Below are 24,552 nucleotides of genomic sequence, written 5' to 3'. Positions count from 1 at the left end.
TCACTATATACACTTTTGAATTTATTGTTATGTACATGTATTAGTTACTGAAAAATAAGCATAATCTTTAAATTAAAAAATTACTTACTTCCACATAGACTCTGAAAGAGACACAAGACACCTGCAACAATAACTGTTTCCAGAAAGGTGGAGCCAGTGGCTGGGAGACAGGTGCCTTTTCTGTACCTTTTGAGTTTGTACCATGTGATTATATTCAACTTTTCAATAATAAGTAACTATTTTTAAAGTTGCATGTAATAGTCCTAACAAAGTTTCTCTTTACTTTTTAGTTTTAATTATAGCTTACCTGTACTCCAGATTGATTCTGTGAATCTACAGGAAGAAACAAAAGTTCAAGGCAGAGCTTGGTTGGCTTGGCTCAGTGATTGAGTGTGGACCCATGAACCAGGAGGTCATGGTTCAATTCCTGGTCAGGGCACATGCCTGAGTTGTGGACTTGATCCCTAGTGGGGGGCATGTAGGAGGCAGCTGATCAACGATTCTCTCGCATCCATGTTTCTCTCTCTCTCTCTCTCTCTCTCTCTCTCTCTCTCTCTCTCTCTCTCTTTCTCCCCCTTGCTCTCTAAAATCAATGTTAATTTTTTAAAATATATTAATTAATATAACCTCTTGAGATTAATATCATATTGTAAGTTTTCTATGATAGAAGTGCATTACTAAATAGCCGGTTTGGCTCAGTGGATAGAATGTCAACCTCAGACTGAAGGGTCCCAGGTTTGATTCCAGTCAAGGGCACATGCCCAGGTTGCAGGCTCAATCCCCAGTAGGAGGAGTGCAGGAGGCAGCCAATCAATGATTCTCTGTCATCATTGATGTCTCTATCTTTCTCTCCCGCTCCCTTCTTCTCTGAAATCAATAAAAATATATTTAATAAAAAATAATAAATAAACCCAAGACAACAGCTGACAAAACAGTAAAGAAGGAATAATTTTATTTTTAAATAAATGGCAAAAAAACAACTTTACAAAATAACTTTGACAATGTAAATTATTTTTAAATAGAAATAAGAACTGATCATATGTACATCAAATTGTACTCTCATTCACTGAATGAGCACATACATTCAAAACAAGTTAATACAAGGGCAAATATATAAATATATAGGAATAAATGTATACACCCAAATAACAAACTACAGATATACATTACCATTTCCTGAGACATAAATCTTCTCATAAATATACTGGAAAATATAGCAAAATATCAATATAAAGGAACATGCATATACATATATGCATAAATACCAAACTCCAAAATGACATGTAGACATATAACATAGGTGCTTTTATACATATGCATAAACATATAGCTCAGTCAGAAACACCCAGACAAAAACAAATTGTGATCTACAAAGCACCCTATAATATTATAACCTTCCTACTACTGGTAAAAACTCAACAGTTCACAATGAAATTGAGTTTAATAAAATGCTCATGCTTTAAATAATGAAAACAGAAAAAAGAACCAGACTCTAAAGCCACTCCTCATTGCTACTCAATTTCTTAAAAATTGAATATATGAAGACAACTTCAAAACTTAGTAGCAGAGGGAGGTTGGTGACTCCTATCTAGAATAAAGATTATTTGATAAAATGAAATCACTGGAAGTGAACAGAGAAACATTTTGTAAAGTGCATTAAATTCTTTTTACTTTAAAGGCCCTGCTAGAGACTTGCTGCTGCTCTAATTCACGACTTGGAGATACAAAACTAAAAAAGTTGTTGCTGGGTTCAGGTGCTGTGGGAGAACCCATAAAAAATGGTCTGAACTGAAAATCTCCGTCTCCACCACCCTGGTTTTGAACTGGTGCACTGTCCAAAGGAAACTTGGATTTGTTCCCTAGGGGGGAAAGAAGGGGAAAAGTTAAGCATCTATTTACTTACAAATCTTTAAAACCAAAAAGACAAAAGTCATTCAATAAATATTTTAACAGAACTCAATTCATACAAGACAAATAAAATATAAACCTAATGTTAGATAGAAAAAGGACCATGATGGTCCCCAAAAAGGTATACTGTACCTTCTTCTGTGATGCAATTTCCAATTACAGCTATGACCTCATCACCAAAAGTAATTTGACACAATGAAATACATTTTTAGCCTTGGCTGGTGTGAGTCAGTTGGTTAAAACATTGTCCTGTGCACCAAAAGTTCATGGATTTGATTCCCGGAGGGCACATACCTAGGTTGTGGGTTCAATCCCCACTCGTCAGGGCATTTATAGGAAGCAACTGATATCTCTTCTCTCTCTCTCTCTCTCTCTCTCTCTCTCTCCTCTCTCTCTCTCTCTCTCTCTCTCTCTCTCTCTCTCTCTCTCTCTCTCCCTCTCCCCCCTCCCTCCCTCCCTCCCTCTCTCTCTCTCTAAAAATAAATTTACCAAATAATAAAAATAAATAAATAAATAAATAAATGGCAGCTAATATTATTATTACTGCAACTAAATAGCTTTTCATTTAAAGTAGCAATTTGTGAAATTTTATTTTGAAGATATTTACTTTCTGTTCAAATTGAAGCTGTAACTTAAACATAAACAAATATAATAAATAAAAAATAAGAGATAAATGACATCCAGAATGAGACATGGATGAAGAATCTATAGCCTATCACCATTCTCGGCCTTTGGAGTCTCTACTGACTACTTGGAGCCATGCAGAACACAATGTGAAAAAATCAGTGATTTAAAGAACAAATATTAGATAATTATATGTTCTTTCTTACCTAATGGGAAGCCAAAAATACCAGAATTGGAAATCATGGATGGTTCAAGGTTACCTTCTTGATTAGCAATAGTGATGTTTCGTAGCCTAAGGCTATCATAGAGGCCTTGGAGCTTTTGATACTGACGATTTCGCTCCATAAGTTTCTCAGAGATGTCACTGAACTTTTTCTTGTATTCTTCTAGCACTTTCTTCATTGAGGTGACCTCCCCTTTCATAGAGGTCAATTCTACATCCTTGCTCTGTATTTGCTGAGTATATATCTTCTCCATCTGCTTCAGATGGCCCTCAGCTTTGCTGAATTTGTATTCTTGATAGAGACGCTCCTGATGTACCTGTCCCAAGAGAGGAGAAAAAAAGATTTTTAAGGTAATAAATATAAAACTGACATATTGTAAAATTTTACAAATGCAAAAAGAAAAGAAAGATGCTTATCCTGGGGTATTATTAACATTTAGAACCATGTTAAAAAGTAATCAGGGTGGACAATAGGATGATTATTATAGAAAATAATATGTTATGTCACTAAATGCATAAACAAAATCTGGAGGAATACTATCACACCATTACCATTACACCAACAAAAGAAGTAACCATTTGTCTTTTACAAATGATATGTAGTCCAAAACTTTTTAGGAAATATAATCCGCCCTAGCCTGTTTGACTCAGTGGATAGAGCGTTGGCCTGCAGACTGAAGGGTCCCAGGTTCGATTCAGGTCAAGGGCACATGCCCGGGTTGCAGGCTTGATCCCCAGTAGGGGGCGTGCAGGAGGCAGCTGATGGGTTCTCTTTCATCATTGATGTTTCTATCTCTCTCTCTCCCTCTCCCTTCCTCTCTGAAATCAATAGAAATATATTTTTTAAAAGAAATATAATCCTATGTTTTAAGTAAATCATAGTACAAAGAACAGATTATAAGATAGCCCCGAATTATTCCTGCCTCTTGGTATTTATAGTCCCTCCTTGAGTGTGTATGGGAGACATGTGACTAAAACACAGAAAAAAATTACAAGATGTGGGGGGGGGGGGGGTGGGATGAGGGCATGCGACAGGGGGTAGGGGAGGCTGGGGGAAGGTTAATGGGGGGGAAAAGGAGATATATGTACTACTATATGTAATAATTTAAACAATAAAATAAAAATAAAATTACAAGATGTCACTTCATGAGTACACTACATAAGAATATGAAATCTGTCTTGTTAGCACACTCTCTCTTGTTGGCTTTGCAAAAGCATGCAGCCATGCTGGGAAGGCCAACAAGGCAAGTAACTGAGAGCAGACTCTGGCAATAGCCAGCAAAATACTTAGGTCATAATGAATCTACTCATAGATTTTACACTTTTCACAAAATTAAATCAAAATGGATCACAGACCTGAATGTAAAACATAAAACTATAAAATTGCTACAAGGTAACATAGGAGAAAATCTAAATGACCTTGGGTTTGGTGGTAACTTTTCATATACAACACCAAAGACAAAATGTATGAAAGAATTGATAAACTGGACTTCATTAAAATTAAAATTTTCTGCTCTGTGAAAGACAATGTCAAGAGAATAAAAGATAAGCCACAGACTAATCTATATATATAAAAGCCTAAGCGACCGAATGACTGGTTGACTGGTCACTATGAAGTGCACTGACCACCAGGGGCAGACACTCAACACAGGAGCTGCCTCCTGGTGGTCAGTGTACTCCCACAACCAACCTCTGGCAGGAGGCCAACCTCCCATGGCCCCTCACCTCCCTGGCCAGCCCAAATCAACCCTATGGGGCAGGCCAGCCAACCTCCCATGGCCCCTCCCCCCAGCCAGGCAACCTCCCATGGCCCCGCCCCCCCCAGCAGGCCCAAATGGCCCGATTGGGACTGGGCAAGATGCCCCAATCGGCCCCAATCGCCGGCCAGGCCAAGGGACCCCACCCATGCACTAATTTGTGCACCAGGCCTTTAGTAGAAAATATTTGCAAAAGGCATATCTGGTAAAAGACTGTTATGCAAAATTTACAAAGAATTTTTAAAACTCAACAATAAGAGCACAAACAATCCAATTAAGAGGCACAGGTGGCAAATAAGAAAATTAAAAGATACTACACATCATATGTCATCGGAGAAATGAAAATTAAAACAATGAGATAACACTACATACCTATTAGAATGGCCAAAATCCAGAATACTGACAACACCAAATGCTTATAAGGATATGGAGCCAAAGGAACTCTCATCCATCACTAGTAGGAATGCAAAATGTTACAGCCACTTTGGAAGACAATTTGGCAGTTTCTTACAAAACTAAATCTACTCTTACCACACAATCCAACAATCATGTTCCTTGGTATTTATCCAAAGGAGTAGAAACGTATGTCCTGTACAAAAATGTTTACAGGAGCTTTATTCATAATTACCAAAACTTGAAAGCAACCAAAATGTCCTTATGAAGATGAATGGATAAATAAACTATGGTGCAATGGAAAATTATTCAACACTAAAAAGAAATGAACTGTCATACTATAGCAAAGCATGGAAGAAACTTAAATGCATATTACTAAGCAAAAAAAGCTGATCTGAAAAGGCTACCAACTTCATGATTCCAGTTTTATGACAGTTTGGAAAAGGCAAAACTATGGAGACAGTAAAGAGATCAGTGGTTGAGGGTAAGAAGGGATGAACAGCCCTAGCCAATTTGGCTCAGTGGATAGACCGTCAGCCTTTGGACCAAAAGGTCCCAGGTTTGATTCTGGTCAGGGGCATGTACCTTGGTTGCAGGCTCCTCCCCAAGCCTGAGCCCTGGTCAGAGCTCATGCAGGAGGCAATCAATCCATGTGTTTCTCTCACATCAATGTTTCTCTCGGTGTTTCCCCTCTCTCTTCCACTCTCTCTAAAAATCAATGGAAAAATAACATTGGGCAAGGATTAACAACAACAAAAAAAGAAAAGAAAAAAAGGGATGAATAGGTGGTACATGGAGGATTTTTAGGGCGGTGAATCTACTCTGTATGATACTATCATAGTGAGATACATGTCATTATATATTTGTCCTAACTCACACATGTATAACAAAAAGAGAGAACCCTAATATAAATTATAAACTTTGGATAATAGTGATATGTCAATGTAGGCCAGGAAATATCTGAACCTTCTCAATTTCTCAATTTTGCTATGAACTGCTTAAAAAATAAAGTCCATTAAAAAAAAAACAACAAAAAAAAACAAGTCCTGGCCAGGTGGCTCAGTTAATTGGAGTGTTGTCCCATACAGCAAAAAGTTGTAGGTTTGATTCCCCATCAGTTTCAGTCCCATCAAGGTACATACAGGAGGCAACCTAATGATATCTATGTCTCACAGAGATGTTTCTCTCTCTTTAATAATAATTTAAAAAAAAATACTTGGGTGAGGATTGAAAAAAAAAAAAAAAACCTGAGACCCTCAGTCTAATAGTCCACTAGGAAGTGACTATTGCCAACAACAACATGAGCTTAAAAACATCCTTCTGAGTCAAGGTTCAGAGATTGCAGCCCCTTATCAACACCTTGATTGCAGCCTTGTGAAACACTGAGCAGAGTCCAAGACTGAACTCTTGATCCACAGAAACGAAGATGAGAAATGTGTGTTGTATTAATCCACTGAATTTGTTTAAGCTACTAAGTTTGTTACACAGGAAAGACAACTTACTACAACAACTTATTATACACAGAAACCAATTTTTGCTTATCTTTGGATTCACTATCCTTTAAATATTGACAGAAAGTGAAATATGAGTGCTCTTCTTTTCTTATAACCATTTTTAATTTGCCTATTCTATGTAGTTATATGTAACTCAACCAAGTCTGGGTTACTTTCCCTACTATGTGGTCTCACAGCACTCTGTACTTTTCTTATCATTGTAGGCATTAAAAATGTGTGTGTGTGTGTGTGTGTGTGTGTGTGTGTGTGTTTAATATATGTTTATTGGTTTCAGAGAGGAAGGGAGAGGGAGAGATAGAAACATCAATGATGAGAAAGGATCATTGATTGGTTGCCTCCTGCACACCCCCTACTAGGGATAGAGGCCGCAACCTGGGCGTGTGCCCTTGACTGGAATTGAACCCAGCACCCTTCAGTCTGCAGGCCAATGCTCTATCCACTGAGCCAAACCAGCTAAGGCTAAAAATGTGTGTGTTTTTAAAGTTTAGCAACACTAAACTGTAGCATACTTGAAGCTCATATGTTTTGTTTATTATTGTCACCCAGCACCTAAAAAGGTGGATAAAATATGTTTCCTGGTACTCAAAAAATATGTTGAATGACTTAATAGGAAAAAAATTAATAAATGAAATAAAGAAAAATTCATTTCTGGCTACCTTACTAACTCATTCATTGGTTTCCTCCATATCTGAAATGATGAAAACAGTATCACATGTACATGTTCAAACAATACTATCCCCAAATTAGGGATCTATTCATTCAGTCAATAATTATTTATTGAGACTTAAGACCAATAACTATGATGGTCACTGAGGACCCAGAGATATACAGGAATCCAAACCTAACCTAAAGCACTCTCCCAACTAGAAAAGATGAACAGTATGTAATTACAATACAGTATTAATAATACAATAAAGGTAAGCATAAGATAACACAGGAGTAATCCTGGCTGGTGTGGCTCAGTTGGTTGGAGCAACTGCCAATGTTTCTCTCACATTGGTGTGTGTGCGTGTGTGCGTGTGTGCGCGCGTGTGTGTGTGTGTGTGTGTGTGTGTGTGTCTCCCTTCCTCTCTCTCTAAAATCAGTAAACATATCCTCAGATTAGAATTTTTAAAAAATGATACAGGAGTATGTAAGAGGGACATCTTACCCAGAAAAATATAGCAAAAATATTTACTTGACATACGACAAATAAAAAAACCTTTGAAATGCATTATTATAAGTGGGCTCAATCCCCAGAGGGGGCATGCAGGAAGCAGCCGGTAGATGTTTTACTCTCACATCAATGTTTGTCTCTCCTTCTGCCTTCCTCTCTCTATAAAGATCAATATTTAAAAAAATCTTTTTAAAAAAGCACATCCTATATAATAAAAGGCTAGTATGCAAATCGACCGAACAGCAGAACGACCAGTCGCTATGACATGCACTGACTACCAGGGGGCAGATGCTCAATGCAGGAGCTTCCCCCTGGTGGTCAGTGCATTCCCACAGGGGGCGCACTGCTCAGCCAGAAGCCAGGCTCACGGTGGTGGGAGCCTCTCCCACCTCCATGGCAGCGCTAAGGATTCCCAACTGACGGCTTGGGCCTGCTCCCTAAGCCGTCAGTCAGACATCCCCCAAGGGCTCCTGAACTGCGAGAGGGTGCAGGCCGGGCTGAGGGCCCCCCCACCCCCACGAGTGCACAAATTTTGTGCACTGGTCCTCTAGTGAAAGATATAAGAATATAAATCAAAGATATGATTGAAGTTCTCCACAGGAAGGTTTTTCTAAGAAGGCACCAAAGGCAGAAATCATAAAGGGAGTTATGGATGTGAATGTGATGACAAAAATTTGATAACCTAGAAAAATTATGACACAATGCAATCATTATAATGATGATTACATAGCCTGGCCAGTGTGGCTCAGTGATTGAGCATCAACCTATCAACCTGGAGGTTATGTTTCGAATCCCGGTCAGGGCACATGCCTGGGTTGCAGGCTCAATCCCCACTGGGGGGCAAGCAGGAGGCAGTTGATCAATGATTCTCATCATTGATGTTTCTATCTCTCTCTCCCTCTCCCTTCCTCTCTGAAATCAATAAAAATATATTTTAAAATAAACAAAAATGATGATTACATAGAATACACAAAAATTTTCAACTTCACTATGTCAAAAAAATCAATGAAGACCAATAAAAGATAAGTGGAAAAAACCAAAAAATTTCTTGCAAGATCTGAGTTAAGTATATCCATAGAGAATTCTTTCAAAACAGTAGGGGGGAAATTTACAGCAGCTAAAATAAACAAACTGAAAGGCAATTTACAAAAGAAAAATACATGAAAAATACAAGAAAATGTATCTATCTAAAAGTCACACAAGAAATGCATATTTAAAGATGCATGAGAGTCTATTTTACCTACATCCAATTTGTAAGTCCAAAGTATGGAGAACCAAGCACCTTCATATACTTCTTAATAGAACACACTGATATAACTTAATTTGAGGGCAATTTAAAAATACTGCAATTTAGCCCAGCCGGTGTGACTCAGTGGTTGAGCATCAATCTAGGAGGTCACTGTTTGATTCCCGGTCAGGGTGCATTCCTGGATTTCGGGCTCAACCCCCAGTGTGGGGCCCTGCAGGAGGCAGCCAATCAATGATTCTCTCTCATCATTGATATTTCTATCTCTCTCTCCCTCTCCCTTCCTCTCTGAAATCAATAAAAATCTTTTTTAAGCCCTAGCCCATGGACTGAAGATCCCAGGTTAGATTCTGGTCAGGGGCATGTACTTCGGTTGCAGGCTCTATCCCTGGTCCTGGTTGGGGTGCATGCAGGAGGCAACCAATTGATGTGTCTCTCTGACATCGATGTTTCTCTGTTTCCCTTCCCTTCTACTCTCTCTAAAAATCAATGGAAAAATATCCTCGGGTGCCCGGCTGGTGTGGCTCAGTGGTTGAGCGTTGACCTATGAACCATGATCCCCAATGGGGAATGTGCAGGGGGCAGCTGATCAATGATTCTTTCTCATCATTAATGTTTCTAGCTCTCTCTCCCTCCCCCTACCTCTCTGAAATCAATAAAAATATTTTTTTAAAAAGAAAAATATCATTGGGTGAGAATTAACAAAAAACAATATATATATATATATTTTTTAAATACTGCAATTTAAAAAGCATTGAAATTGATTTATCTGTCTTTAGGAATTTAATCTTAGCAAATAATTAAAGACATGAATTTGATGTTAATAATGTTCATCAAAGCATTTTTAATAGCTTGGAAATAAATTATGATACAAGGTAACCATTAAAATTATAATTACATAATGCTTACTTTAAAAATATTTAATAAACTATTCATAATAGGCATAATATATTGTCGACTTTAACTGGCCACAAAAACAGTATGTGTGGCATTATCCTTTTTTTGTAAAGACAAAAATATATATTTATATATAAAATACATATTTATATACATAAAAGTAGTAATACACAAAATATCAGCAATAATTATCTCTGAGTGATGGAATTATGGTTTTTTTAATTTTTCTTTCTTTTGGATTTTCAAAAATAAACATATTACTTTTAAAGAAAAGAAATTATTAAAAAGAAAGTTTTCCATACATTCATAAAAAATAAGTACAAACACAAGTGAAGGAAAAACATTAGAAACTTCTACATATACCTCAAATCATACTCTCCAAAGAAACTAGCCTAAGCACTAACCTGGTATGTCCAGAAGGCCAGTGCTCGGGAGCTAATGTCCAACACAATCTCTGGTCGAAGTCCTGCCAGTACCATGGCTTTATATTCCTCTGATGGACTGAGTTCTGTACGGACAATATCTAGTTTTCCAGAAAGGGTACTGTTGCAAGCAGGGCAGATAGCTGGTGAACGACTAAACTCACCGCTGCCATGCTGATCACAGAAAATGTGAGAACAGGCAGTGACCCACGCATAACCAGAGAGTTTGATGCGACACTTTCGATAATTACAAAGCAGCATGTCGTCACACAAAGACATAGTATATAGTGAGGTCCCAGATTCTGAAATGAATCCTAATAAGCAGTAAATAAAAAGGCCAAATAAATCAAATTGCAGTGAAAATGAAATAACAAATAAAGAAACCATGTTTTAATTTTATAATAATGTACATTTATGTTTTTGCCTTTATTACATTTAATAAATTGTGTTGATTTTAATCACTTAACCATATTAACTTTGCTCCTTTGTGCAAGCCACTACAAAGGCCTTGAAAAAAATATTTAATGAAAGTTAAGACACAGGTGGTTCCAAATTTTAGTAAAATAATATGTACATGGGGGGAAAGTTTAGGAAAGTTTACAAAGTACAAATAAAAAATTAAATTAAAGCTTTTTGTCATTCCTTAACACATAAACAAAAAATTCCAATTTATTACCCATTCTTAGTTTGCTAGGATATTTTAGTATTACTTCTCACACTTGGTAGATATAAAGGTCCAGGAACTGATTTCAGCCATTCTTTAGTGCAAAGTACTTTAAGGTTTTTCATATATGCTGATTTCTCAGATTCTTTACTTAGAGTAGTAGTAACCTGATAATATTAAATGGAAACTAACCTAATTCATCTAAATAATTGACCATGATGAAGCAGGAAAAACTGTCTTAAAGCAGATATTTTTATCATGAGATCAACTTTCACTGGTTATTATAAATACTATTCAATGCTATGCTTCTATTTAAAACATCTGTGACACTAAATATACTCTTAAGTTACTTTTCAATATACTGTTCACTCTTACTGGAATTTTGCTAACCCGCACAGGGCAGCAATCTTCTGGATATACTAAAATAAGTCATATATTGTAAAAATAATAATAATAGTGATACACCAATTAGACACCAAGAAAAAAATGTCCACATTTTCTCCAGTGACAAATTCTGTCAAGAAGGTTGCACTGGGCCCTTGCCCGTTTGGCTCAGTGGTTAGGGCGTGGCCGCCCCCCACCCCCAAAGGGTCCCGGGTTGGATTCTGGTCAAGGGCACGTGCCTCCATTGCAGGCTCCATCCGGCCCGTCTGGGGCGTGGGGGAGGCAACCAATCTCTCTCACACCGATGTCTCTCTCTGTCTCTCCCCTCCCTTCCAGTCTCTCTAGTAATCAATGGGGAAAATATTAACAACAAAAAAGGTTGCATTGGTCACAGGGTCGACAAGGACACTCCGACACCTTGACCCTCAGGGGGAATCTCCACAGGTACACGGCCAGGCTGCCGGGGTTACGAGGCCTGTTTTACCTCCGCGGGGTAATGGGCAGAGGGGAAGCAGAGGAGCTGGGAACAGTTTGGAAGCTGAGACCGTTCTCCAAGAGCGAGAGGTAGAGGTAACACCAACTTTCCCACGAGATGGGGAAAGAGCCCATTTAGTGAGCTGTACAGTTATCAGGGGCCCAGTTTTTGAGATTTGGATTCACAGAAACATCACTCTGAAATTCTCCGCCTGCTTTCCGCGCTGGACACGGAAAATAATTCTAATTACATACCTCACCGGAGGCGACACAAGCAAAGAAAAAAGCGCGGGAAAACGCAGTTCTCTCCACCACACCAGCGCCAGAAAGCATTCGTTGCGCGTGCGTGTCGCCACTACCTCTGAGAGCGCCTGCGCAGCGTCGCCCGGAGCCTGCCGGGAGTTCCAGCCGCTCAGGATGCTGGGACCTGCCCGCTGTGACACCGGCTTGGGCCACGCACCCACCCGGCGTGCCTGTCTCCGGCGCTGCGAGGACGCGAATCCCACTGAGCCTGGGCTAGGTTTCCGGCTTGGGGGCCCCACGTCATCGGGTGACCTTTACTGCCCTCGACCAGCCTGGAGTCCCATCCTAGCTTACAAGGGGGTGACATTTGATGTCAGTCTCCTGAGGGTCAGAGCAGAGGGGCCAGTTGAGAAGCACGGGGCCGCCTCCGAGTACACACAGGTGTTTATCCAGGAAAAATATGGGGAGTGCCTACTGGGCAGCACAGGCTTTCTTAGTTTCAGAAAAAAATTCCCCAAAATCGTGATACCTAAAACTGGACAGCTATCACCTACCTATTGAGGTAGATTCTGCCATTTCATTTTTTGTCCATCTTGAAATAGACGTATTTCCAGCTTTTACACATCCTCTATATACGGTAGACTTAAATAGAATTTTCCTTGGTTGAGAGTCCACGTTATACACATTCATTATAACGCTTTATGAAGCAATAGGATCAGGCACCACAGGTTGTTTTTTTGTTTGTTTGTTTTTTTAGGTGATCTGCCTGTGTACTCTCCTGGATCTGCTTGTGATTTTTTAAAAATGTATACCCGTTTGACCCTAATGTTTTTACCTATTTCTTTTTTCTGCCAACTGTATGATTTTTTGCTCAATGCGTGTATTAGAATTCATATTAGAAATTAAGCTGGGGAGGGCTTGAGGGTTCCTCCTTATATAAGCCTTAACACTGTCTTTTGTAGCCACCTTTTCAGATGATGTGATTCCAGTATGAATCTGTAACACACAATCCAATGAATCAGCAACAAAATGGATACCAAGTCCTGCAAACCCTTTGTGGGTTGTGTATGTTACTAAACCTTTCTCCTTCAAACAAAAACCTATCCTAATTAAACAACTTCCTACTAGTTTTTTGTTTTGTTTTGTTTTTTGAAACTTGTTCACAGTAACTAGAAAGGCTCATCTTGGCCTTTGTATACATTTCCCAAAATGTCTATCTTCTGAGAATTTACAAAGGTAACTTAATACTAGTGGTACAAATTGGATGAAAAAAAAATGTAGCCCTTAACTTCTATTTTGGCAATCTGAGCCTTTTGTGCATTTTCTGGATTTGACTATGCCAAATGTAGAAATAAGTACAAAAGGATAGTGTCATTTAAAGTTCTAAACACAAAGCAATCAAATTCCACCAGCACAAGTACCTAACATTGTGATCCTAGCCATTACCTTTGTTCTACAATATCCCTTCCTACTTCATTAAGATCATCCCACAGATTTCCCAAACCTAGTGTCCCCTACACCATTTTGTTTCCAACTTCCAACCCATTTGGCTAAAAGCCTGTATGAGTTACTATATCTATTATTTCTCTCTGATACACACACACACACACACACACACACACACACACACAGTGGCCATATTATTATGCTCTCTGAACACATAATAATCTGGCCACTCAGTGTGTGTGTGTGTGTATGTATGTGTATATATATATATATATATATATATATATATATATATATATATATATTAGAGGCCTGGTGCATGAATTCGTGCATGGGTGGGGGTCCGACCAGCCTGGGGAGAGGGGATATGGGCGGTTGGTTGGCCTGCCTGCTGGTCGAACTCCTGGTCAAGGGGACAATTTGCATATTAGCCTTTTATTATATAGGATATACACTGAGTGGCCAGGTTATTATGCGTTCAGAGATCATAATAATCTGGCCACTCAGTGTATATATAGTGTGGGAGCTACAAAGTCTTAATATTGCAGAAGTCGAGAACACCAAGAACTAAATTGGTTCTTGGTAGTATGTGTCCTGTTCTCACAGCATAGATAAACCCTTCCCTGGCTTATTTCTAGGATGCTCTGGAGATGAGACCACTGAAATCAAGGTTGAGATACAGAGACCCATTCACCAAGTTTTTAAAATAGTTTTTTATTATTAAATATCAAGCATATAAAAATATATGAATGACCATCACTCAGCTTTAATAAACCCAATCTTTTCTCATATTTGATATTTAAATGAACACATTATATACAATTTTCGGCACCCCTATGTACACCTCAACCCCATTTTCTTCCTACCTCTTCAGAGGTAAAACTTGATTTTGGTGTTTATCATTCTCATACATGTTTTTAGTATGTGTACACATCAGTCTTTGTTTTCATGATCTAAAATGACTATCTTATAGCACATTATCACTAGGCCATTTTAACTCGTTTTTGAAATGTAGTCAATATACAGTTTGTATTAATTTAACAGTTAAATATTACACATATACCACCATTTATCCATTTCCTAATGAACATAGGTTCCTAAGTTTTACAATAAAAAACAATATTGAAATGAACTTTCAGTACATGTCTTCTTGAGTACACAGGCCAAGAATTCCTATAGAATGTAATACGCAGAGACTGGGTTAGTGTATAAACATTTTCAAGAAATCTAGTTGTTGCCAAACCATTCTCCAAAATATAAGTTAAATTTCTTTGCCACCAGCGAAGATGAGATCCTCTTGTTCCAGACCCATCAACATGTGAAAGTGTCAGGCTTTTTGTTTCAATGTTTGCCCATCTGATGGCAGTGAAATGGTATCTCACTGTTTTAATTTGTAAATCTTTGATTAAACATCTTTTCAAGGGTCCTCATCTGTGACTTGCCCACTCATATTCTTTGATCATTTCCTTGGTTTATGGTATATGGAATCCTTTGTCAGTTACATGGCACACAAAGATAAGTTTGAATTTTACTATACACAAATCAATCACTCCTTTGGTGCTTATATCTATCCCAGTGTTATATTCTTGGCTTTTCTAGAATTTTAAAGTTCGAACTTTATTCCATTTTTCCTAACATAGAGGAGTCTGGATAAACTGACAGCACAATTTGTGATTATATATCACCTATACCATTTAATTACAGGTTACTTTCACCTTTCAAAAATGCTAGTTACCATGAAATTTGATTTTGAATAGATATTCTAAGTACCTATCAGCTGTATTATGATAGTACTTTTCCCTCATTATCATTGAATATTAGACTGTTAGCATCATCTACTCTATAAAGAACAGGCTTCATATTCCAACAGATTATTATAGTTGCATACCATTTGTATGGTTCTAATATAAGTATGAGTATTAAATTATATTCCAAACCAGTGAAGTATAGCCAAATTCCAATATTTGGATGTGCATTTTACACACTTTGCATGTACTCTACATTCTCATGGATATAAGTACAGTATATGGAGCAAAAAATTCCCTGTACTATAATTTAGCCAGAACAACTGAGAATATTTCAACATCTATATATATAAAAGGCTAACATGCAAAGTGTCCCCTCGGGAGTTCGATCACTTGCTATGACATGTGCTGACCACCAGGGGCAGCGCAGAACGAAGGAAGGCCCCGGCTGGCAGCCAGGGAAGGAAGGCCCCGATCAGCCCTAATTGCTGGCCAGACCTAGGGACCCTAGTATGCACAAATTTCGTGCACCAGGCCTCTAGTTACATATAAAGCAGAAATGACTTTAAAAAAACTTTATTTTTTTCCCCATCATCATTTATCCTCTCTATGCCCTCTTCCACCTCCTCCCCCAAAATTAATGACTTTTGAGAGAAACCAAGATGGCGGCATAGGTTAAACACCTAACCTACAGCCGGGCACAACAATATCAAAAACACAACTAAAAGTCAAAACAGACATCATCCAGAACCACAGGAAAGCTGGCTGACTGAAATGCCCACAATTAGAAGGAAAAAGAAAACCACAAGGAAAATCAGAGAAGCCGTAAAAGCTTGAGGTATGGAGACACAGGCGGAGACACGAGCCCGCGAGCGTGCGGGGAAGACGGAGCCGGAGAGGAAGGGGCGGCTGACGGCCTGGCTGGCGATCTCTGGCGGGAAGGAGATAAAAGCGCCAGATTGTGCTGAACCCCAGCTCCGACTGCACTGAACCCCATTTCCCGGCGAAACCCTGGGAAGCCGGGCTCATGCTGGGGGAGTCTGAGCTGTGGGACGGAGACACAGAGGAGCTGCGCCGGAGCCGCGCACGGGAATGCGCGCAGAGGAGGGTCTGTTGCCTGTGCCGCTGGATTGCCCTAGCGGGAAGGAGACAAAAGCTCCGGACTGTGCTGAATCCCTAGTTCCAACTGCACTGAACCCCAGTTCCGGGAAAGACCCGGGGAAGCCAGGCTCATACTGGGGAAAACTGGGCTGTGGGGCAGAGATGCAGAGAGGCGGCGAAGAACAGAGCACCGGAGGCGCGCAGGGGATTGTGCGCGGAGGATGGGCTGTTGACTGTGCCGCTGAGTCGCCCTGGAGGGAAGGAGACAAAAGCGCCAGACTGAGGTGAGCCCCAATTCTGACTACACGGAAACCCAGTTCCGGGCGAGAATCTGGGAATCCAGATTCATTGGGGGAGAGACTAGACTGTTTGGCAGCGCGCGAAACTCCAGGGCACTTTTCTCTCAGAGGTGTTTGCTGGGAGTACAGAGGGACACAGGAACCTCATAGGGCGGGGCTGACAGGAAGCCAAGGCGGTAGGCTCCGCCCTGTAACTCCGCCCCATCCAAGCTGAACACAGAGGCTTTTACAATTTTGCAAGTCTAGTTGAATGGGGCTGTCTCCCGGCATAGACACAGCTGATCCTCACAGCCAATTGGGCCGGAGGTCACATCCTCCCAGTGTACCAACAGCAATCAAGGCTTAACAACACCAAGACTTTGCACTCAGCCCACAAAGGGGGATATCAAGAGCGACCACCTAGGGAGATTGGGGAAGCTGAGCGATAGGGAGGCAGCCAAAAGGGGAAGGCACCGAAACAGGTCACGAATATAAGGGATGCTGTAATTCCTGCTGAGGGGCCACAGGTAGTAGCTGACCTACACTACATTGGAGACCCAGAAATGAGGGCATCTAGTGGTCGGTGTGAGATGACACCAGACTTCGACCACTCCCATAAGGGACACATTCAAGAGGCAGACGCAGTGAGCGCCGAAGCCTTGCTGCACCAAGACCCAGCACATAGGCGTGTCTTCCGCACAGCAACTCTTCCTTTATAGACACAGAGGGTCCGCACGGCCAATAGGCCTGGAGGACAATTCCTCCCAGTGACACCAACAACAATCAAGACTTAACTATACAAACAAGGACCAAGATGGAGGCATAGGGCAGAAGCCTGATTGCTGCCTACCACAACGGTTTTGAGACTACAACGGGAGAGCAGAGCAGACACCATCCAGAACCACCGGAGGGCTAACTGAGCGGATGCTATACAACTAGAATAAAAGAGAGGGGTACGCGGGATGAAGCTGATGCCGGTGACCCAAAGACCACACTTTAAAAACTACGGCTCAGGCGACACAATGGTGGCCTGGAACGTGCTCGGTGCAGTTCCCCCAGCGGTCTCCGGCTGAGGGGAAGGCTTCACTCGCTGCCGAGCACGGACAGACGAGCCCCTGGGAGACATGGGGCGGGAGACTACGCGCTTGCTGACCTCCGAGTCCTTCAAGAATCTCAACACCCCGGAAGCGGCCAGGTGCGCACGCTCGGCGACCGGCCACCGCTGCAGACCCAAGGGCCGACGCAGCCACCCCGGACCAGCCCGCCGCCGCGCACCGGGCACACCGGAGCTTCGCCGAGCCCGCCGCCCAACGAGTTCTGCGGTGGCTGCCCTGGAACTCTGAGAAAATGGCCGAAGGAATTGCTGAGAGGGAATTGACCAACAGGAATTGGGATCAAGAAGACGAAACCCCGCTGGGTCCCGGATCCGGGTGAAGCCGCGTGCCCCTGGGTATGGGTGAGGCTGGGAACTGGGTCAGGGTGAGGCTGGGCCCCGGGTCCGGGTGAGGCCACGTGCCCCTGGGTCCGGGCGAGGCCATGCGCCCCTGGGTCCGGGTGAAGCTGAATCCTGGGTCCGGGCGAGGCCGTGCGCCCCTGGGTCCGGGTGAGGCTGAATCCTGGGTCGGGGCGAGGCCGCGGGCCCCTGGAGCCGGGTGAGCCCTGGGCCCCGGGTCCGGGCGAGGCCGCGGGCCCCTGGAGCCGGGTGAGCCCTGGGCCCCGGGTCGGGGCGAGGCCGCGGGCCCCTGGAGCCGGGTGAGCCCTGGGCCCCGGGTCGGGGCGAGGCCGCGGGCCCCTGGAGCCGGGTGAGCCCTGGGCCCCGGGTCGGGGCGAGGCCGCGGGCCCCTGGAGCCGGGTGAGCCCTGGGCCCCGGGTCGGGGCGAGGCCGCGGGCCCCTGGAGCCGGGTGAGCCCTGGGCCCCGGGTCGGGGCGAGGCCGCGGGCCCCTGGAGCCGGGTGAGCCCTGGGCCCCGGGTCGGGGCGAGGCCGCGGGCCCCTGGAGCCGGGTGAGCCCTGGGCCCCGGGTCGGGGCGAGGCCGCGGGCCCCTGGAGCCGGGTGAGCCCTGGGCCCCGGGTCCGGGCGAGGCCGCGGGCCCCTGGAGCCGGGTGAGCCCTGGGCCCCGGGTCCGGGCGAGGCCGCGGGCCCCTGGAGCCGGGTGAGCCCTGGGCCCCGGGTCCGGGCGAGGCCGCGGGCCCCTGGAGCCGGGTGAGCCCTGGGCCCCGGGTCCGGGCGAGGCCGCGGGCCCCTGGAGCCGGGTGAGCCCTGGGCCCCGGGTCCGGGCGAGGCCGCGGGCCCCTGGATCCGGGTGAGCCTGGCCCCGGGTCCGGGCGAGGCCGTGGGCCCCTGGATCCGGGTGAAGCAGTGCCCCTGGGTCCAGCCGAGACCAAACCAGAGGGAGTCGGACCTGCATTACCACCATTTGTCCACCATCCAGAGCTGAGGGGTCAGTGCCGACATGTACTCATAGGGAACCGGTGGACATTGATATTGGGTCTCAAAAGAACTGTTGGTCCAGAAAGAAACTCACTACAGACTGATTCATTTGCCTGTCAGCATAACTATTATTGCTTGTCGCACATTCAATTCTTATATCTATAGTGACACATGATTTCGCTCATCTAGGGGAAATGATGAACAACATAGACTGATGAACAAGAACAGAACCAGAAACAAGGAGGCATCGATCGGACTATCGGGCCTCAGAGGGAGGATAGGGGAGGGTGGGGGGAGGGGGGAGAGATCAACCAAAGGTCTTGTGTGCATGCATATGAGCCTAACCAATGCTTAAGTTCAACAGAGGGTTGGGGCATCCAAGGGGAGGGGTGTGGGATGGGAATGGGGGGATGAGGACAAATATGTGACACCTTAATCAATAAAGAAATTTAAAAAAAAAAAAAAATTAATGACTTTTTAACCATTCTTGACTGGGATGTGCAATTTAAACCAATAATAAATATCCAATAAGACTATAAAATGTTAATAATAAAAGATTGCCTATTAAATACTAGAGGCTCAATGCACGAAATTCGTGCATGGAGCGTGTGTCCCTCAGCCCAGCCTGCACCCTCTCCAATATGGGACCCCTTGAAGGATGTCTGACTGCCCTCGGACATCCTTCTCACAATCCAGGACTGCTGGCTCCCAACCACTCGCCTGCCTGCCTGCCTGATTGCCCCTAACCACTTCTGCCTGCCAGCCTGATCACCCCCTAACCACTCCCCTGCCAGCCTGATCACACCCTAACCACTCCCCTGCCAGCCTGATCAATGCCTAACTGCTCCCCTGCCAGCCTGATTGCCCCTAACTGCCCTCCCCTGCAGTCCTGGTCCCCCCCCAACTGTCCATCTTGTGTGTTGGAGTGATGGTCAATTTGCATATTACCTCTCTTTTTTTCTTTTTTTCTAAAATATATTTTATTGATTTTTTACAGAGAGGAAGAGAGAAGGATAGAGAGTTAGAAACATCGATGAGAGAGAAACATCGATCAGCTGCCTCTTGCACACCCCCTACTGGGGATGTGCCTGCAACCAAGGTACATGCCCTTGACCGGAATCGAACCTGGGACCCTTGAGTCCGCAGGCCGACGCTCTATCCACTGAGCCAAACCGGTGTCGGCTGCATATTACCTCTTTATTATATAGGATGGTGATGAAAGTGCTATACACATGGGTATAATTATTAGAATTCTTTGAGTTTTTACGTCCACAGAGTCCCTACTAATTCTATGGTCTGTTATCTGGGATTTGTAATCTTATTCTGAATGTAGACATATGGGAGCAAGGAATGGGTGGCTTTCCATCCTGTTGGCACCTGAAAGGTACAGAACAGTTATGATTTTCAGATTGACAGTCTCTAGTTTTCTGGGTCAGAAGCACAGGTAGTTGGGAAGGACAAGTATTTTGCTGCCTATATTTTTTAGGTAGTCCTTTTATTTCCCCATAAATTGAAGCCAGTGTATGTCATTTGCTGAAATCTGAATTGCTTTTCTAAACCTAGTCCTATCAGCCTTGCAATTGTTGTGAATCCCTCCAAGATTATAGTGTTAGACAGGCTGATAGTTATATTTTTCTTTGTGGTTTGGGGTATTGGTATTTTTTCTGTCTTTGGGTATTTTAGTGAGAAGTTGAAAGGAACTGAGCCAGCTGCCAGAATGAACTGGAAATATTGCCTATTTATTGAAAAATAAATCCCCAAGGCCAATTAGTTCACCGATATGTTTTAATCCATTATTAACCTTAAAAATAATAAGGCAAAATGAAAGGCCACAAGGCTTTTTAATTTGAAATCACAAAGAATATCTATTCAGGAAGATTGATTCAGGCAGAAACACAAATATTGTTCTAATTATGAGGTGAAGATAAGGAGCCTTTATAAGAAAGGGGGAAAATGATATGAATATAAGAAAGGAATTTCTTTAGATGCAAATATGCTGTTATTGTTTAGCTATATACGGTGGTGCTAATTCTAAAGAATGTCCTTAGTTTACAGAATATCTGCTTTCCGGTTAGCTTTGCAAGCAGTTGTTTTAAATCTAACGCTGGTTTGGCCCAGTCCAAAGTTATTTTTCCCACTTCAAACATTCCAAAGGTTCAAGGACTAAGACTTGCCAGGAGTTCCTCTGGATTGGCTGCCCTAGTTCTATTTTAAAATGGCTCCATTTGTGTCAGTTTTTCAAGATGAAACAATATTAATTTTTGCATCAAAACTTTTTATTTCTAAAAATGTTTCTATTGTTTAAAGACTAAGCACCTTTTCTTTATTACTTATCATAATTATGTTTCTTTACAGAAGCACTGCCACAGTATAATGTGAGCTGTGGTTTGAATTACTCATATACACTGAGTGGGCCAGATTATTATGATCTCTGAACGCATAATAATCTGGCCACTCAGTGTGTGTATGTGTGTGTGTGTGTGTGTGTGTGTGTATATATATATATATATATATATGAGGCCTGGTGTATGAATTCGTGCATGGGTGGGGGGTCTGGCCAGCCTGGCCAGGGGAAGGGGACATGGGTGGTTGGCTGGCCTGCCTGCTGGTCAAACTCCTGGTCGAGGGGACAATTTGCATATTAGCCTTTTATTATATAGGATCAGTAAGCTTTTGTATATCTATTCCTCACATATATAGTTTTCACAGCCATTCTTTATTGCCTCTTAAAGGATAAAAAAAAACATAATCAGATATTAAGTTTTAGGTCCTGGCTGGGTTAGAGGGTCATTCTGATATGCCAAGGTTATGGGTTTGTTACCCAGTCAGGGCACACACAAGAATCAACCAATGAATGCATATATAAGTGGAACAGCAAATCGATGTTTCTCTCTCTCCCCTTCCTCCCTCTCTAAAAATCATTAAGTAATTTTTATTTCAAAAAAAGAAAGATTTTAAAGTAGACTCACTGGTACCCAGAGAATTTAATGCACCTATATATACAGTTTACATCAAAGTCAAAATTAAGTCCCAGTTATTCTATTTAAATATCTTGCTGAAATCCCATTAAAATGGTTGCCATTTTCCGGGGAATTAAAAAATAATAAAATTAATGGAAATTGATTCACTTCAAAAATTTTTTTGAGTATTTATTCTAGGCCAGATGTTAAGGATAGGGAAGTTATCCTGCTTTCATGAAGTTTGCAATCTAGCAAAGTACCTAAGGATGATAAAAGAAATATAATACTCTTTCCTTTGTTTGCTGCCTCATGTTTTTAAGTTGATTCTATAAACCACTTTTGGTGAGAAGTCAGCTTCCATCTACACCTTCATACTGCAAAAGAAAAAACAATTTTTTATTATTTCCTTGAATATGTGAATAATCACTCAGTAAAAAACTGAGTAAACCATTTAAAAATGCATGACTACAGAATAGTATATTTCAGCAATTTACTAGAGCTCTTATATAGCCCCAGATCAGTGTCATTCAAATATTATTACAATTAAAAATTTCTCTATAGATTATATCCTCATGTTTTAAAATTAATTTATAGTTTTTTTTAATCACAGGTAAATTTTTTTAATCCAACATTACCACCTGGTTTGTAATTGTTTGACTCCGCAAAAATCAGAAGGCACTAATGGACAGCCAACCCATCCCATGGTGCTCTGAGTGAAGACAAGTCAGCTTATATATATGATGGACTAAAATCCCACTACTTAAGGCTGCAAGCAGTGAGAGGAACAGCCATCAGTTTATCTCCAACCATTTTTTATAAAATATATTTTATTGATTTTTTTACAGAGAGGAAGGGAGAAGGATAGAGAGTCAGAAACATCCATGTGAGAGAAACATCGATCAGCTGCCTCCTGCACACCTCCCACTAGGGATGTGCCTGCAACCAAGGTACATGCCCTTGACCGGAATCGAACCTGGGACCCTTCAGTCTGCAAGCCAACGCTCTATCCACTGAGCCAGACCAGTTAGGGCTCTCTAACCATTTTAACAAACATTTTAATAAATGGTCTAAGAAGTATTTATTAAAAACATCAAGTGACTCTTATAGGAATCACTACCTCTAAATTTTTATAGTCAGCCAAGAACTCAACAAACCATTAAATATCAATTAGTCCAGTTAGATAGGTAAAATGAGGAACTTGATGATAAAATAAATTAGTGGCAAAAACAATTAACTAAAGAAAATGTTACTGGACCAATTATATAGGAATACACAGACTTTGCCTCTAATTCTAGAATTAAATTAGGCTTTAGGGTAAAAGATAATGAGGGATAGGCTAATTGGAAGATACAGATAAGCAGTGAACAAAGAATATCCGACAACCTGTTATGCAGATACTAGGGACCCAGTGCACAAATTCGTGCACCTTGAAAGGAACTGTGGGTCATGAGGCTGCAATGGGCACAGGAGTGAGTCTTGGCCCATCCTCTGCACTCCTGCCCAGCCCCTCTCACTGCAGCCCCAGTCCCCTGTCTCCCAGCATCCCCGCTCCTGCCGCCACAGCTCCCATGCAGCGCTGATGGCACCGGCCCCAAGGCCCCACTTGCACCCGCTTATGGTCAGCGCACGTCATAGCAACCGATTGTTCAGCCGTTCAGTCTACTAGTATTTGCATATTAGGGTTTTATATATATTGATAAGAAATTGCCAGGTAATGCAAAGTCTAAGATAAATGTACACATGGGCACTGAAAAAATATCTAGCATCTACTGAGCATTTATCATATGCTTAACAATGTTCTAAGCCCCATACCTATTATCTAATTTAATCTTCAAAGTCAAACACTATTCCTTTGAGACTGATACTAGGATTATCTTCTTCTAAGATATAAAGACAGACACTGAGATATTAAGAAACTTGACAAGGTTACATAGCTGGTTAAGTGATAGAGGAAGGGTCTGAACCTAGTCTGACTCCAGAACCCATATATAACTACTATACTATGCTACCTCTCAACATCTTTAATTGACTTTAAAAAAAAATTAAACTTGTTGCACCTTATCAGAACTAGCCTTGTCACGATGCTGAATTTTCAAAGATTCATATGTATGTCAAAACTTCTCAATTTCAGCATAATCCTTACCATAAAAGAAAAATATTGTCGTCATCTATTGTATATCCAGGATTCATAGCATCCAAGAGTTTCAAGGCTGGGAAAGAAGTTTCTATAAAGAAACTCAGATCTAGTTTTGGTCTCCTGAAATTTCATTTCTGCAAAAGACATAGCCAAAAGCTAAAACAGTACTGTAAGAGCTGATGTTAGTTTGAATTATTTGTAATTCCTATTTTTCACCCTTATGTGAACCCCCCTTTCCTTGCTGAAACATGCAGGCACAGGTAAAAAAAATACAAGCCTGTCTTATATAGGTTGCTTAAAAGTAACTTTTTAAATTATATAGCACATAAATATAATAAAGTCAGAAAATACAGGTTAACAAGATCACCCATAGAACCCAATTCTAGAGACAATAATCCCTAGTATTTGAGTATATCCTTTCAGGTGATTTCTCAGTAAGTACATACAAATGTTCTAAGCAGAAAAGGATTAAATGTATTGCTCTGTAACTTGTTTTTAACTTAATGTATTATAAATATCCTTCCATTTCAAGAAAGCTAAATCTGTACCA

At 41.7% G+C, this 24,552-nt stretch overlaps 1 protein-coding gene across 1 annotated transcript; it reads right to left on the bottom strand.

Annotated features, from left to right (window-relative positions):
- Positions 1–1,656: 1,656 nt before the first annotated feature.
- On the bottom strand, positions 1,657–24,134 carry CCNB1IP1 (cyclin B1 interacting protein 1; the record flags this gene model as incomplete). Its single annotated transcript, XM_079768303.1, has 4 exons — positions 24,009–24,134; positions 10,123–10,454; positions 2,739–3,072; positions 1,657–1,859 (listed from the first exon to the last, which is right to left on the bottom strand). The coding sequence occupies exons 1-4, from the start codon at positions 24,031–24,033 to the stop codon at positions 1,657–1,659; spliced, it is 894 nt and encodes a 297-aa protein (XP_079624429.1). The 5' UTR covers positions 24,034–24,134.
- Between the last annotated feature and the right edge of the window lie 418 nt (positions 24,135–24,552).

This window comes from Cnephaeus nilssonii, assembly GCF_951640355.1.
Source record: "Cnephaeus nilssonii genome assembly, chromosome: 4".
Classification (NCBI taxonomy): Eukaryota; Metazoa; Chordata; class Mammalia; order Chiroptera; family Vespertilionidae; genus Cnephaeus; species Cnephaeus nilssonii.
This window is presented reverse-complemented; position numbering and strand designations above follow the sequence as displayed.